Source organism: Sceloporus occidentalis, unplaced genomic scaffold, assembly GCF_023333645.1.
Source record: "Sceloporus occidentalis isolate IW3139 unplaced genomic scaffold, rSceOcc1.0.p SCAF_35, whole genome shotgun sequence".
NCBI classification, from domain to species: domain Eukaryota; kingdom Metazoa; phylum Chordata; class Lepidosauria; order Squamata; family Phrynosomatidae; genus Sceloporus; species Sceloporus occidentalis.
The window spans coordinates 2,033,011-2,049,432 of NW_028317015.1; the positions used below are offsets into that span (position 1 = coordinate 2,033,011).

Below are 16,422 nucleotides of genomic sequence, written 5' to 3' on the forward strand. Positions count from 1 at the left end.
CAGTATGACTTCTGGAACACATGGCCACCTGGTAAAATGGGTCAGTCAAAATTTAAAAATTGGCTGATGGATTTAGGGAATTTCTCATTCTGATATAGGGGCTGATCATTCTTTTGATACAGTTATCAAAGTTTCAAAACTCATTTTCTAGGAAACAGTCATCCATTGGGTCTCCATCTACCGCGGTGCCAAGTGGAGGATCTACCTATTTTCACCAAGAATGCACTGGGACAGTAAGTATTACAAAAACAATGTTGCTCTGAGAATTAAGTAAACAACTGCATCAAAATATGAGCTAATACAACAAAATATAGGCAATACAATGTGAATCATAGTTCTCTATAGTGTGATCACTGTTCCAAAAATCTCTATTACCGTATTTGCTCGATTATAAGACGACCCTGATTATAAGACGACCCCCCAAAATCTGAATATTAACTTAGGAAAAAAAGAAAAAGCCTGAATATAAGACGACCCTAAAGGAAAAAAGTTTTACCAGTAAATGTTAATTCATGTAAACTATTTTTTTAAATAAAAGCTATGATTGAGAAAAATATTTTTTTTGTTTTTATTTCCTTGTATTTTCCAACCTGTCCCCCAGTTACGCACATCTGCCCCCAGGCTTGCCACACCAATATGGCACTGTGGCCCATGATATGCCTTTTAACCCTCTATATGCCACTGTGCCCCATGGTATGCCTTTTGACCCCCTATGTGCCACTCTGCCTCCAGAAATGCCTTATACCCCTATATCCCATTCTGGCATTTAGGGGGTTAAAATGCATATTATGGGGCAGAGTGGCATATAGGGAGGTATAAGGCATTCCAGGAGGCAGTGGCATTAAGGGAGTTAAAAGGCATTGTATAGAGCACTCTATAAGGCATTTCAGGAGGCAGAGTGCTCTATTAAATGCCCCCTTAACGCCACTCTGCTTCCTGAAATGCCTTATACCTCCCTATATGCCACTCTGCCCCATAATATGCCTTTTAACCCCCTAAGTGCCAGAGTGGCATATAGGGGTATAAGGCATTCCAGAAATGCCCTATGTCCCCCATTTAACACACACACGCACACACACTTACCGGTGCTTCCAAATTCCTGCTGTATTGCCGGGGCAGCGGGTTGACGTCTCCTTCCGCTGCAGCCGGAAGGAGGTGGAGTTGGCAGCGGGGGGTTGTCTGCGTCCGTCGCGGATACCTTTCCCGGCTGTCAGAGATCAGAGTTCCGGCACCTGTGCGGGGAACTCTGATTTCTGACAGTCGGGGAAGGTATCCGCGACGGACGCAGACAACCCCCGCTGCTAGCCACACCTCCTTCCGGCTGCAGCGGACGTTGTCTACGCGGATCGCGTAGACGTCAACCCGCTGCCCCGGCAATACAGCAGGAAGCACCGGTAAGTAAGTGTGGGGGGGGGAGACAGGAGGATCCAGGTCCCCTGCAGCGGTGCGGGGGATCTGGATCTTAGTCTCATAATCAGACCTCTATTTGAGGTCTGATTAGAAGACGACCCCGATTAGAAGACGAGGGGTATTTTTCAGAGCATTTGCTCTGAAAAAAACCTCGTCTTATAATCGAGCAAATACGGTATTATTTGTGTTGTCCATAACCCAAAGGAAAAAGAGACTAGCTATTCTTCTGACATAAACTAGAAGCAATAGCAAAATATTTTCTCTGCCAGGAACCCTAAACTATTACTATATATTGAAGCTTCAAAGAGCTGTAACCTACCACGAGGACCTGAGCTTGAGCAATGACTGTATACAGTATTTATCCTTTAAACATAGGTCACCGTCACCCTAACATCACATAAAAAGGTTTACACCACTTGGGCAGAAGTGACCCCATACCATTCAATCCACTAAGATTAGGAAGCAGATATATAACCAAGGCCTGGACAGGCTATCTGAGTGGCAAACAGGCATGCATCCCTACTGGTATCAGAAGCAGATCAGGTCCTGCAACGTGCGGCCAAACACTGCAATAGGTCTGTGGTCTGTGGATATCCAGTGGCGCCTGGACTTATACCATTTGGCGTTGGCTGGCCTCAAAATGCCAGGGCTTCTTAGTCATTCCCAGTCCAGTCCTGACATAACCTGTGATAAGTATGAGTTGATACATACGAGATGAGTTGATACATACGAGATGAGTCATTTGTGGAGTCAGTATGTGATGACTGAAAAGACCAGTTGGCCAAAATCTTAAAATATTCTACATATTTATATAAAAATGATTAATTACTTAACATAAATTAATTATAGCAAAGTAAAGAATGTTAACACATATGTCCCTTCTGCTTATTCACTTAATATTATAACAGTATGCAGCAAAATATGTGAAACACATCTGTTGTGAAACCATAACTAATAGCATATGGTGCTATATATACATACTTCTCAACAGATTCTGACGTCTGGAAATATTCACACTTGTTTAGTGGATAAACTTTACCAAAAGGTAAGACATTTTCAGGTTTATTTCAGTTTTTAAAAATGTTAAAGTACATTTTTAGGCAATGTAATTCACAAACATACATCGGCTTGTACAGAGATACAAGCATATAATCATGTGTAGGAACTTTGACTCCTTCGTATTCTACGCCGATTTAATGATATCTGAGTATCTTAATTGGAGCACATCTCACTAGGACCATATATCACAGTTAAAATTCCTGCTTGAATACAGGCGACATTTCAAGTTATATTTACATCCTAACCAATTGCTTGGGCTTCTTCAATAGATTTGTTTGTGATGAGTTATTAACAGTGGGGGCAGGCACAGCTGAGTGCCCCAACCCGATTTTTAGACTTGCCCAGTAACTAACACAGCACCCACACTTACACACATACTAACACAACCATACACACTCCCTCTCACACTTACACCAGAATATCAATATATAATGATTTGCCCAACAGCCCAAAGCTTCGGGTGCAAAGTTAATATTTCTTAATTTAAGGCTATGCTTCAACAACTCAAAGATGAGCTCTCATAATAATCTTATACAAATAGCTTTTGTTATTCTATTTATTTTTTTTATTCCTAAGGCACTGTTTTGGGGAAAATCTCACAATGACTTAAACTGCATGATTTTATTGGAGCCCATCCGAGGCTGGGAAGGTCAGGATATTCAAACATATGGACATATTGTCATGTCTTCGTTAGCTGTCATGCAGATGAATCAAACACAGGTAACTAGTTACATTTATTTTTTGGGTGACCCCTTACTTTACCATTAGACACCCATTAGATTAGCAATATTTTTTTCTGTATTTGAAATAATTCTGTATTACAGACTAATTGTCTGTAAATGTCTTGTTTGCTTGTGTAAACAGGGAAAAGAAAAAATGTCGGTGCGCTAAGCTAGTCACAGGCTCAAATAATACAAATGTATAATACGAGGCCTACCAAACAGGTGTAAGCATGCTGCAAAAACAGTGTATTGGCTGTACAATGTATACAAAAAACAAAAACTGTCTGCGCTTCTTACCCTAATAAAGTTGGCAACAAATATATAAACATAATATAAATGAGAGGTTTTGGTTATATGAATTGGCCAAAGCATAATTAAGCTCACCCGCCACGTCAGATTGTGTATCCAGATACAATGACATACAGTGTACCATTTGTTTTCACGATCTGCATTTTTAAAACATATTTTTATTCTTTAAATCAAAGGGGTTGTCACCTTATAACTGAAACATTAATGCATGCCTGGGAACTCTCCAGATGCAGCCCTTCTTCCCTGGAACTCAGGGCCAGTTGCTTCTTTCTACAGGAAGGGGAGCAGTGTTGAGTCGCGCTCACTCTGCGGATACTTTTTGTCCACTTCGTTCCTACACCAACCCCCCAACAAAGGCTGTCAGGGACTATATATAAGTTATATAAGTATATAACTCTGCCCATGCATGTGGCTAGCTACTCCCCTTTACAAAGCCACTCAACCAGAAGAGGAAGAGTTCCGAGAAGCCTACCCAGGGAAGATTTGTCTCTGGGGAAAAACTTTTGTTCTGTGGGAAACAAAGCTGTTGAATGCTGATATGACCCATAAAATAGCATTTTAGAGATGACTCTCTGCTTAAAAAATCTCTCTAGTTGTCTCATAATTAATTGTTTACTGCAAAACACAGCTTTTATGAAATACACAGTTCAGTAGATCTAGATGGCACTCAATGTCTAGAGTCATAACTAGAACATCTGAACATTTCCAAGGTTTGTAGGCCGTGGACAGTCATGTCCATGCGACATAAACCAACTCAACTTCCTTTAGTCTATTTATAACCCACAGTATGTGTGCTGATGCCACAATTTGTTCTCTACAGGAGATATTTGAGTGCTTTTTGGTGTTGTTCCCTTTCCATTTACTTATTTTGACCATGGATCACTTCGAAAGAAGATTTATTTACCAGGTAAATAAATACATCTGCAGTACAATGGCATACAAAAATGAAGCAGGTATGGCAATATGGGATATATTATTGAGATATATTTTTTGCATATGTACATGATAGTGTTAGAATGCACGAGGCTGAATCTTCCATCTACATACAACTTTTCCAATCTCATTAGATCTCATTGATGCATGATAGGAACCACTATCGCTCATGCAAATACATATTGAATAGAATCTGGCCAACCATTCTGTATACTTATGGTGGGTTGAAAATTGTGATCTATTTGTGTGCTTTCTACACTATGAACTATTTTTCAGTATTTTCTCCTATATAACGGTTACCTAAAAAGCTAAAGATTCTGCATTGAACTTTAACAAGAGATCTTTTTAAAGGGAAAGTACACTAACTCACTATAGAATGCGCAGCACTTGAGTGTTTAACACTTAATACTTAATATCTTTTTCTATTTTCACCTTCAGCCATGTGACTTGCTACAAATCACCAGAAGTACCTCATTTTCTATCTATTTAAATACTATCTACCTTCTCTACAGGGCCTCCTACCTCTTTCTGGAATGAGTGTGGTTTGCGCTAATGCAAGTACGGGACATACACTGCAAATCAGCGGTAAGTGTAACATTAGTTTACTAACCTATGGTGCACAACATGTTGTATAAATTAGGAGTCTGTATTGGTAAATAATAACTACCCATGTTTGTCTTGAAAGCCACAAAAAAGCCCTCTATAGTCCTACCCAAAGGTTGCACACTTTATTATCATGGCTACTGTGCTATGGTTTACTCTTTATATAATTTGTGCTAAATTCACTTCTGCCCTAACAGGTCCAATGATAGAACCTCGTCAGCTGTCCTGCCTTAGCTCCAGTGAAAGAAATCTTTGGATGGGCACTCTTCAACACCACATTCAGGAAGCCAATACTCATTGTCCCCCCATTTCACCAAACATTAGCATTTTACCCTACCTGGTGAGTCTGTATTAATTTAGCATTTAGTAGTGCACTATATTGTTTTCCCTCCTCTTCAATCTTCAATCCTTAATCTTCTTTTATCACCCACGTCTCCGCGGACGTCCTCCACAATCAAAATGCCGGCGCTTGTGGTGACATCCTCTCCTCCAATTGAAGAAGTTGGTGTCATTGCAGCACCGCCATAATGTGCTCAGTTCATCTGAGGGCAATATGGTGGCGCTTGCAGTGACAGCCTGTCCCTCGATCGGAGGACGTCACTGCAGTGTCACCATATTGGTGGAAGTTGCCAGGTAATGTCTATGGAGATGTGGACAAAGAAAGAAGATTAAGAGTTGAAGATTGAAAAAAGGAGAAGATAAGGGAGACGATAGAAGATGCAGAAGAAGACACGGAAGCAGAAGTGCTCGGCAGAAGCGAAAAAGGTCGGCAGAAAAGGTTGGGAAACATTTAGAGAGCAGTAGAGAGTGAGCTAGAATGAGAATGTGAGAGAGTGAGTGAGAGTGAATGGGGGCACTATCCCCCCTATTCAACCCAAAAAACACGATAAATGGTCTTTATAGAACTAAAACATGTCAAATACTAGTTTATGGTATCACTTGTAAGGGTAGTATAGCTCTATTTTGTATCATTAACATTTATTTTTATCCCTTTCTTAGGTTTGTATGCTCTGTAATCGCTTCACTTTGAGCTTTCTGTTCCTGTATGTTTTATGATCATTAGACCATTGTGTTATAGGTTTAAAAATATATGCACATTATACACTATATGCAGCTCTGTCCATACCACAGCTATTAAATTCCACCACTTGATATCAGGTCTAGCTCCTAACAGACGTTATATATTATTTGTACATTGCCAGCATAATAAAATAAACAAGATACAAACCTTACTAATAACAGGAACACCAATAGTCACTGGTACCGAAGGAGGGTCCTGCTTTTATGAACATACAAACATACAAACTATTAGGGAATATTATTATATGTTTGTAATATAGGTGATGTAAATAGTCATTGTAATATTTTGTTTTGCTTTATCTTTGAAGGTGCCATGTGACAAATTGTGGAAAAAGAAAGAACTAATTACATATTTAATGCATTGCCCCATCCAGAAGTGGGAAGGCAAAGCAATCCAGCACCTGGGCACTGCTATTTTCTTGTCTGCAGCACGGGTGGCTCATGCCATAGATGCGGTATGCAACCCACACCTCATATCAACCACCTAACTAAATCAGAATGGGTGTACCAGTCAGCCTATCTGGGAATTCTCTGAGTTTGCCCTGGAGTCTCTGGGTGAAGTGCTGTTTCTCTGGGTCACTCTCTTCTTTCTCTGAGCATGTAGCCACACCCACTTTCTGACCATTCCCCCCTTCTCTCTTAACCCACTTAATGCTATCTGGGCCTTTTGTTTGTGAATAACCCTGCCCCTTGCCTGGCTAACCATGGTCCTCATATGGCTTTCCTCACCCTTATGAATGGCTAGCACCAGTCCCACCTGATGGCACTTCCTCGGAAGAGGGAGAAATTCAGGTAGCCAGTCGTTGGTAGATCCCAACTATGCCAGTGAGTCATTTTCATACACATATGTATATATATATATATATATATATATATATACAGTAATATTATTTCTAAGATGCTCTTGTGTTTTCTACTCTGCAGGACTTTGAAGATCGACTTCTGGTTCTGTTTCCTGATGACTTGGTGTTCCTTTCTTTAGATGCTAAGAAAACAACTGTGACACATCAGGTGAGTGTCCAACTCTAGTCCTTCTGTAAAAGCACATTCCATTGGTTCTTATTAAGCTGGTACCAGTCCACTGCATGAAGACTGTTTACAAAACATTCTTTGATACTTGATAGAACGTTGATAGAACATCAGGGAAGAAGCACGTACAATGCTTAAAAACCTTATTGCATGCATAAGCAGAGTAGTCTTACAGTTAAATTGAAGTTATACACCAAGGGCAATTCTGGTGCAAAATGATAAATGTATAACAATCACCATACCATTCCTTTAGTTTCTATGGCCTTTGTTTGACACTTACCATACCAGAAATGTTCTTCATATATAACCCAAAAAACGCAAAGACAAAATATAGTATTATGAGTACTGTGCTGTCACAGAAAGCACAGTACCACAGAAAACAGAGACTTATGAGTAATTATTTCTGAAGATTTAAAGCTAAGCAAGCAGTGCAACAAAATGTTGGAAAAGGCAAGCAAGGTGCTGGGTTGTATAGATGGAGACAGAAATGGCGGAAAGAAGAGATTGTTATGCCACTTTACATATCTTTTGTTAAGCCTCACTAAAGGTATGGCTAACATGAAAATAAATGTTAGAACTGGAGGTCATAATCTAAAACTAGAAAGTAATGTACGGAAGTGTTAATTTTACTGAGAGGGTAGTAGATAGGAGTCATTCTGTCCTATTAATATGCCCCTTTTTCCTGCTGTAAAACCATTCTTTTAATTTGCATTACATTCAGTATACCCATATCTCTACCCCACGCATGCTAACCTCTACTGCTTCTGCTTGAAGGATAGTCCCTCTGCCTACCACCATCTCAGTTAAGTAAAGCTTCTTTAGGCATTGCAATGGAGTCTCTGACCCTCTAGTTTTAGGGTATGACCTCTATTGTCCTACTAATTCTTTAAATAATATATTACAGGTTTGTCATTTTTAAATAGTTTAAAATAACACAGAAATGTTTGAAAATATTTTTTCCGTCGTAGCCCCTGTGTGACAAAACCAAATGGTAGAATTAATCTAGTCCAGATAAATTAACAAAGAAAAAATATGCGACTAAATCATTAATGCTGTTGATTTTGGAATTATGACTCTTATAGCAAAATAGTGCCTGGATTTTATGTCTTTTTTATATTTTAAGGGTACACTTCCATTAAATGCAATTCGTGTCAAGGAAAGCATAGTGTATAACGGGAGACTGGAGTTTCTTATCACAGGTGGGTATTCTGGCATTATGCATTCTATGAACGCAAAATGATAAAACGTCATTGACGATAAAAGTCCAAACTTTGAGGTCAGTTTAATCACTTGGGGGGGGGGGCTATTGACTCTCCTCACCCCATCCCATTTCCCCAATGGGATAGGAGTAAATTAATAATCTGCTGCCATTGTGCACAGAGAGTTTTTTGCATCTGTTTTTTTTTATATATTTTTGTAAGGCTATTTTTTCCTATTTCATTTGGGTGACTCCTTTCTCTGGGCTGAAGATGAGGACCCGTTGTCATTGACCTGATTTTATCAGTAAAGAACTATTTTGGAATGTTTGTTTCTTGCATCACTCTGTATTGTGCTTAGTCATAATATCTAGTTTCAATGCCACAGAAGAAGATAAAAAAAGTAAAACTAACACCAAGTTCTTCATTCTCATGAAAAAGCTGAGGAAAACTTCCCTTATTAGCAGCTGGTTTAAGGTGGATTAGAGTGTCCTGTGACTATGGTCTCTAGTAGAGGAATCTGAAAATGTTATGGTATTACCTATTGTTTTATATTAGGAAACCTCATGATAATACTAATAGACATATATATTTCACCCAGAGACTGCACCTTGCATATGATTAAAACTGTACTGCCCTACTTGCCACCATTATTTAGCATTTTTTTCAGGTGCATTTCATTTTAATTAGCACTACCAAAGCTGAGAAAAAGAGCAGGTGATGATGATTGTGACCTCAGCCAAAATACACGTTGTAAGGGGATCCAGGTAGACCGGAGGGTGCCTTGCTTTTCTCACACTCTGAGCCTGCTACAAAGGTAGCCACTCCGGTTCTTAGAGTAAATATGCTGCTTGCGGAAAGAATTTCTCGAATTACATGACAAGAATAACAAGACGACACAATCAGATGCCAAAATGAATACTGTTTATTGGGAAAAACATTGGATTTTTGTGACACAAGACAAAGTGATTAAGGGTAAACATACAGGACACCAATTGGTCTGTTTGTCATTATCTATAGTCAATAGGGCATCAAAGATAAAGGGCGAGTTTTCTATGGAAGTTGCCAATAGATTCAAACATGGACAGGTTAGACACAGAGTTATGAAGACAGGGCATAACTACACACAGAGCTACAATAATATAAAGTTCTACCATATAGTTACAGAAGCAACATAAATATTAATACAATAAAAGGCATTTATCAACAGGAACATTAAATTAACAGGACCGGGTCCTGTTACACATCTGACAGGAAGCGGCCGTATCACCTAATCACACCACAGCGTGCACTTTGAGAACAGCAAAACCACTTAACCACCATTAAGATCAATTAATCAGATGAGACGCATGTTTCTAACTTGAGTTTTCTGAGAAAGAATCTCTTGTGATTAATGTTGATCGAAGTTTATTATTTGCAGGACTTGAAACAGTAAGAGTACCAGCACTGAATGGGTTAAACGTCCTAGCTAGCTAGTTACGCTGTTAAATTGCTAACTGCATTTTTTTACTACCATGGTTGCAAATAAAGTTTCATGTATTCTCATTTATTTTGAGGTCTAAATAACACATTTCAATCAAAGGTATTGTGATCGTAGTGAAATAAGAAAGTGGAGATGGAAGAAACATTACATTTTATAAAAAAAGACCTGATTCCTAACAAGCCATTTTTCCTCCTATTCATTTTAACATATCTGTTTTTATTTTGTGATCATGCCTTTTTGATTACCAATTTTCAATAACCAATGTGCTTAGAACATGATATATGCTAGCACTTTTCATGCTGCAAACCTTGGGAAATACAATATGTGAAATTTAAGTATCTTAGTTAGGTATCTCGATCCCTGGCTTGGAGTTGTGGTTAAGGCGTTAGACTTCCACCCTGTTGCCTGTAAGCTCAAATCCAGCTACCGCTGGCTTGTTGTCACGCCAGTAATGTCAAGCGTACACTCTCCTTGGCAAATGTGGTAATCATTAACCATGTTGCAATTACCTTGGTGGCCATAAAATTCAAACAAAAAAAACCCAAAACACAAATAAAATAAAAAAAATGTTGCTCATAAATAATAGGTATCTTGATAACATATCTAGTTCCTCAATGAGAGAAGGTGCCTACCCACTGCAAGAACCATTTAAATCATTATAATTTAGCATACAGATTGGTTATTGCTCTTATAATGAAATAACAATAACAATAATTTAATGACCCATTAGATCGATGTGTTTAGGCAAAGCATTACATAGTGTTCATTTTGATCCACTTTTGATTGTTTGTGTTGTAGGTGATCTTATGGAAACAATTGTCATCTCTTATTTGACTGCTGAGGATTACAAAAAATGGATATTCTATCTACAAAAGGTACATTTATATATGCATCATATGGAGTTTAAGAACTGGGACACCTGACGATTACACCAACAGAGACTTTTATGACATTTCATTCTAAATACATAGACATTAATATGCAGTTGGTCCCTCCCTTTGCAGCTATAACAGCTTCCACTCTTCTGGTAAGGTTTTTCACAAGATTTTATAGTGTTTCTGTGGGAATTTTTGCCCATTCATCCAGTAGAGCATTTGTGAGATCAGGCACTGATGTTGGAGGAGAAGGCCTGGCTTGCAATCTCAATTCCAGTTCACCCCAAAAGTGTTTGAATGGGTTGAAGTCAGGGCTCTGTGCAGCCAATCAAGTTCTTCCACACCAAACTCATCCAACCATGTCTTTATGGACCTTGCTTTGTGCACTGGGACACTAGTCATGCAGGAATAGAAAAGGGACTTTCCCACAAAGTTGGAAGCATATCTTTGTCCAAAATGTCATGATTCGCTGAAGCATTACGATTTCCCTTTCACTGGAAGTAAGAGGCCCAACCCCTGAAAAACAGCTCTATATCATTATCCCTCCTCCACCAAACTTTACAGTTGGCTCAATACAGTCAGGCAGGTAATGTTGGCATCTGCCAAATCCAGATTCACCCATCAGACTGCCAAACAGAGAAGCGTGATTGGTTACACCACAGAACACATTTCCACTGCTCCAGAGTCTAGTGTTGGAGTGCTTTACACCACTCGATCCGACACTTGGCATTGTACTTGGTGATTTGAGGCTTGCATGCAGCTTCTTGGCCATGAAGCTCCCACATCGCAGTTTTTGTGCTGATATTAATGCTAATTTAGCTATGGAATCAGCAGAGCATTTTCTTGCTCCTTTCTGCCACAGATCTGACCAGTTTTCTACTTTACTTAAATATGGATCTGCTCTGACAAAGTGGACATAAATGTTGAATAGGAACAAAAAATGAATAGTGGTAAGAGTAGAGAAAGTTAGAGATTACAGCGGAGACTGGTTGTGTAAAAAGCAGGAAGGCAAAGTATTATACTTATACAAACATATTTCTAAATACATACGTTTAACTACATGCTTTAGTTATGTTCTTATGCCATGAACCTCTGTGGCATATTCATACATACAAAATATTTTATCATAATAAAAAAGGGGATAGGAATTAGGCACAGAGCAAAATGTTTTAGTACTTGTGAGCCAAGTGTTGCCATGCCGCTGTATTTGTGCATGTCTGATCTTTTATAATTATAATTTTTTATTGCAGCCAGAGCAAGACAGTTGTTCCATCAGCCTGCACCCTCCACCATCAGTGCCTTCTAAACACAGAAAAAGATAAAAGCAATTTCTTGAAAGGGTTCTGAAAAAAAGTTAGCCTTCAAGAAGGGAAAAACACATACACTGCTCGTGTGGTTTGTAAAGTCAAACTGGAAATTACTGATGTATCGTTGACTAAAGCACAGACTGAGGATGTCAGTTGCTACAAAAGCAGCGTTATCTGTATATCAAAATAAAAGAAATTCAGAACGTTGTCCAGGAAGACGGCACAAGTAGAAAGGGGAAGTGGAAAAAATTTGAACATTTGAGCAACTATCTGGCTTTCAAGGTCAGAGAACACGGTGCATTCATGTGATCATGGCTGAAAAATACAATACATGGTCATTTGTAAGTGGATTAAAACGAGTATTAGGCATGAGTGCAATAAAATAATGCATTGACATGGAAAAATCTGCTTTTTATTATTTGTACATGTCTAGCATTCTGACATGTACATGTGACATTCTTGCAGAACCAGACGCTTGTTAATTGTCAATTACCTTTTAAATTACAATAAGGCAGGGGTGTCCAACCTGCGGCCCTCCAGCTGCTGCAAGACTACATCTCCCATACCCCTCAGCCTGCCACTTAGCTGAAAGAGCATTATGGGAGATGTAGTCCTGCAGCAGCTGGAGGGCCACAGGTTGGACACCCCTGCCATAAGGTAAGCTACTATAAGTAATCTACTTGAGGTAAGCTTTCTTTCAAAAAAAAATCTTAGGACATTTTTTTATGCTTCCACAAAGATACAGGCAAAGGAGAAGAAGGTATACCATTTATTTGGTGGAATGAAAAGCAAGTGCCGTCAAAATGAATTTGTTTTGTCTGAGATGTAATGTCACACAGAATGATGGGCATTTCTATAATGCCAGTGACTATGATGAATACCGTTAATCATATACCATATTCAATAGCAGTCATTTCAACATAACTTTCTGGGGACAGTTTTTGAGAAACACAGAAATGGAAGACAGAAGTCTCGATCAAGGTATGACCCCTGCAAATGGAGACTACCTAAGGACAGTGTCTATGCTTCCCCAATTATTGTTTGATTTATGGAACCATGGTGCATAGGCCTCATTGCATTAAGAGATGAACGCTATCCTATTTTCATGTTACCATATCTGTACATATTCTAAGTAATAAGCTGAATCAGTCCATAAAATGTTCTAACAATAGCACCCACATTTATAGAGAACAACGATTTAATGTATCTTGATGTTTTATAAAACTATTGGTTTTGTGTTACTTTATTCTTGGTACTAAGGTCCCAGCCTAACGCTCAACACAGTTCTTATGAACCATCCAAAACAGCAAACAGCAAAATTAACTGGATACAAAAGTGTATAGAATTATGCATTTGAGAAAGAAAGTAGAGAAGGCATGTTGCGTCTGTAAATAAAAAAACATGATGAATCATGAAAGATCATTTAAGAAAAACACACCTGAAAAACATGATGATTTTATCAGTTTTTATTGTAAATGAGATACAATAAAGAATGGGGTCTGCCCACCCAAGATAGACAAAAACAGATTTATAGACAAAAATAGATTTATTCACAAGCTTACATTGCAACCTAATCTCAGAGACTGCCCATATAATGACCCATCAAACATAATCACAATTATTTCTTAAAATTGCATGTTCTAGAATATAGGAAATATTCAGTTACACACTAAAATGTATAAAATATTTATTTTTGCAAACATCATATGCAGATGTGTACAATTCAAAGTTCGTTCCTACCGGAATCAGAATCTTCTATGTGTCTTTGGTTTTGAATGTATTGACTCCAACCAGCCAATTCCATATATTGTAACACTTAATAAAGAATAAAATGTGTAGGTTTCTGGAAAGAAAGCATATCTCTATTTTGAAATATCACAACTAGCATATTGACAGTTTCTCCATTGTGACTTCCCCGTGTTCTTCTTCTGGATATTGGCAGCTCCAAGAATCAATATCATATTTCTGGGCCATAATCATATTACAATCAGGATGTTCACCTAGGAAATGGCAATTGTAATATTACAGTTAGACATAATCAAATTTCTAAATAAAAATGGGTTTCTCCTACTTTTTCCTTTTGGGGTCTTCATCAATTTAAATCATCCTATACAACCAGGAAATTCAAGTGCTTCTAGTAATTAATGTGTAGTTTATTTAATTTGTTTTATCTATTTTCTCTTGCTGGATTTAGAATTTAAGTTCAAGAAGACAGAAAGAGAAAAAAGTAAAATAACAGAAACTCACATGGTACTCTTATATCTCTGATGTATCAATGTTATATGCTGCCCAATTTGGGTTAGAAATCTCAATATACAGTCTCAACCCTAATAATGAAACATAACTCTATACCGAACATCAACAATCATGTTAGTGCCCAGTTGTGAACATCCTTCAAATTTAAGAACATTAGTTAAAAGTTAGTTTAACGTTTAGCAAGGAAGGACCTGGAGACCTCTGTGAGACCACCCCCAGAATTTGTCTTGAAATAAAAGTGTCCATCCACATCCGGAAGTAAGATGTTGGACGCACTTATGAACATGTAAACAACAATTGAAAAATTCAAAGGATCCTTCTGTGAGGCTTTGTGAGAATTTTCATAAAAATATTTCTACCACTTTTCTTCAATGTCTTGGAAATCGCAGTGAAACAAAACATCAGCGTGGCCTCTTTGGATGAGGATCATAGTTGTACCCAGACCTCCTTTCTACAGGAACATTTGGTAGGCTATAAGGGAGATATCCAATTTCATTTACAATGGATGACTGCGCCTAGCCAGCAAAGTCTCCATAGGATGCTGTTGCCAACAATACTTGTAACATTATAACATTATAACGGTAGAGGAACATCCAAAATAACTGCACCCCTGCAAGTTTTTATAAAACTAGGAACTTCATCCAGCCAAGTCACAGAAAAGAACATCCATCTATTAAACTGCGTATCCATGAGACTTGGTAAAAATCCAGCAACAAACTCACACAAGTTGGACAAAGCTTAATAAAATAAATTAGCATTATTAATGCTATTTAAAATAATTATTAACCAGAAAATCCTCCCACTTTAGTCCATTATATGCATTTTGTCAAACAGCAGGTTATTAATTTGATGTTTTATCTTTCATGAGAACACTCACATGCTCCTACACATTCGCTTCGGACCAGAAGCATAGTGGGAAACACACACACACACATATATATATATATATATAAACATGTTTAAAGGTCAATTTGGTTTAACGTATCGTACAAACAATATGTGTGGGTGGTTTGGGAAGTGGAAAAGTTATTTTCTTGACATTTTCAGAGATACCTAGAATAGATTTTAGGGCTTTTGGCGTGGACTACAGAGGACAAAATTGAGGCTAAGTGGTAGAAGTTATTTAAAGGGGAACTCTCCCTAGGTGTTATAGTTTGCGTAGTTATTAGGGTACCTAGTGTTGTGTGATTAGGAGCTAAGTGTTAGGTAAAACAGTGTGCAGGAAAACATATCTGATGTTTCTCACAGGTGTTCTTACTTGCAGGTTTCCTTGGTTTGCACAGCCTGCTATATCTTCTCTCTTCCGGCCAGACCAGACCAAACAGGGCAATTCTACACTGGGATGATGTCAGATGCCTCTTGAGTGATGTTGAGTGGCTTCAGTCAAGGGGCATCTGATGCCATTTGAAGTCTCCGTATTTTTTGCTGCATATAGTATATAGTTAAAGAGTATCTTTACATTTGTTGTAGCACTCACAGTAAGGATAATGGCATACGTTCCACAAGGTGGTGTTTTTTCATCTTCTTACCAAAGATGTTAGCAAATGGAATAATACTGACCTGGAATTTGCAACCTTGACTTAATCTTCCAGATGAGGACATGAATAATGACAGACATCAAAACTAGAAATGCAACCAAAATCGGGAGAACTAGAATCTCTGAGGAAGCAAAAGAGAAGGCAACTTAAACAATAGATTCATAGGCTCCACAAAATATAATTTCTGATGCATATCTAGTTCACCTCTGACTTGTACCATATGTATTGAGGTATCATTTTATCTAGCATTATGGCACACATAGACTTTACATTAAATTTTGACAACCATCTCTATTTTATTCTCCATAAAAAGTATTACATTTACATAGTTAAAGAACAAGCTGAAACAAAGAGGGTGTGAAAGTATAACTATAAAATGTGCAAAAACATTATTGTCACCATAAACACAATTTATTTTTTTAAAATCCTGTTTTTTTAAAGCGCTACCAGATTGCTAATATCAAGTGAGAACAGATGCTACAGTTGGTTATTGTGAAATATAGAAAACTATACAAAACATGTTCATATGATGGACATATCTTGGAACTTCATATGGTAGGCTACCTCTTTTGGGGGAGTGGATCTGGGAATAGATTTTAGGGCAAGTAGGGTGACCACATCT

General features: G+C 38.1%; 1 protein-coding gene across 1 annotated transcript in view; it reads left to right on the forward strand.

Annotated features, from left to right (window-relative positions):
* LOC149297960 (protein polyglycylase TTLL10-like) overlaps window positions 1-12,021 on the forward strand; it is a 155,309-nt gene extending 143,288 nt beyond the window's left edge. The window contains exons 14-22 of the mRNA XM_089487833.1: window positions 152-233; window positions 3,046-3,189; window positions 4,946-5,018; window positions 5,234-5,376; window positions 6,425-6,571; window positions 7,041-7,127; window positions 8,269-8,344; window positions 10,623-10,699; window positions 11,950-12,021. Coding sequence (XP_089343959.1) covers window positions 152-233; window positions 3,046-3,189; window positions 4,946-5,018; window positions 5,234-5,376; window positions 6,425-6,571; window positions 7,041-7,127; window positions 8,269-8,344; window positions 10,623-10,699; window positions 11,950-12,021 — 901 coding nt within the window. The remainder of the gene's footprint in view (window positions 1-151; window positions 234-3,045; window positions 3,190-4,945; window positions 5,019-5,233; window positions 5,377-6,424; window positions 6,572-7,040; window positions 7,128-8,268; window positions 8,345-10,622; window positions 10,700-11,949) is intronic.
* The last annotated feature ends 4,401 nt before the right edge of the window (window positions 12,022-16,422 follow it).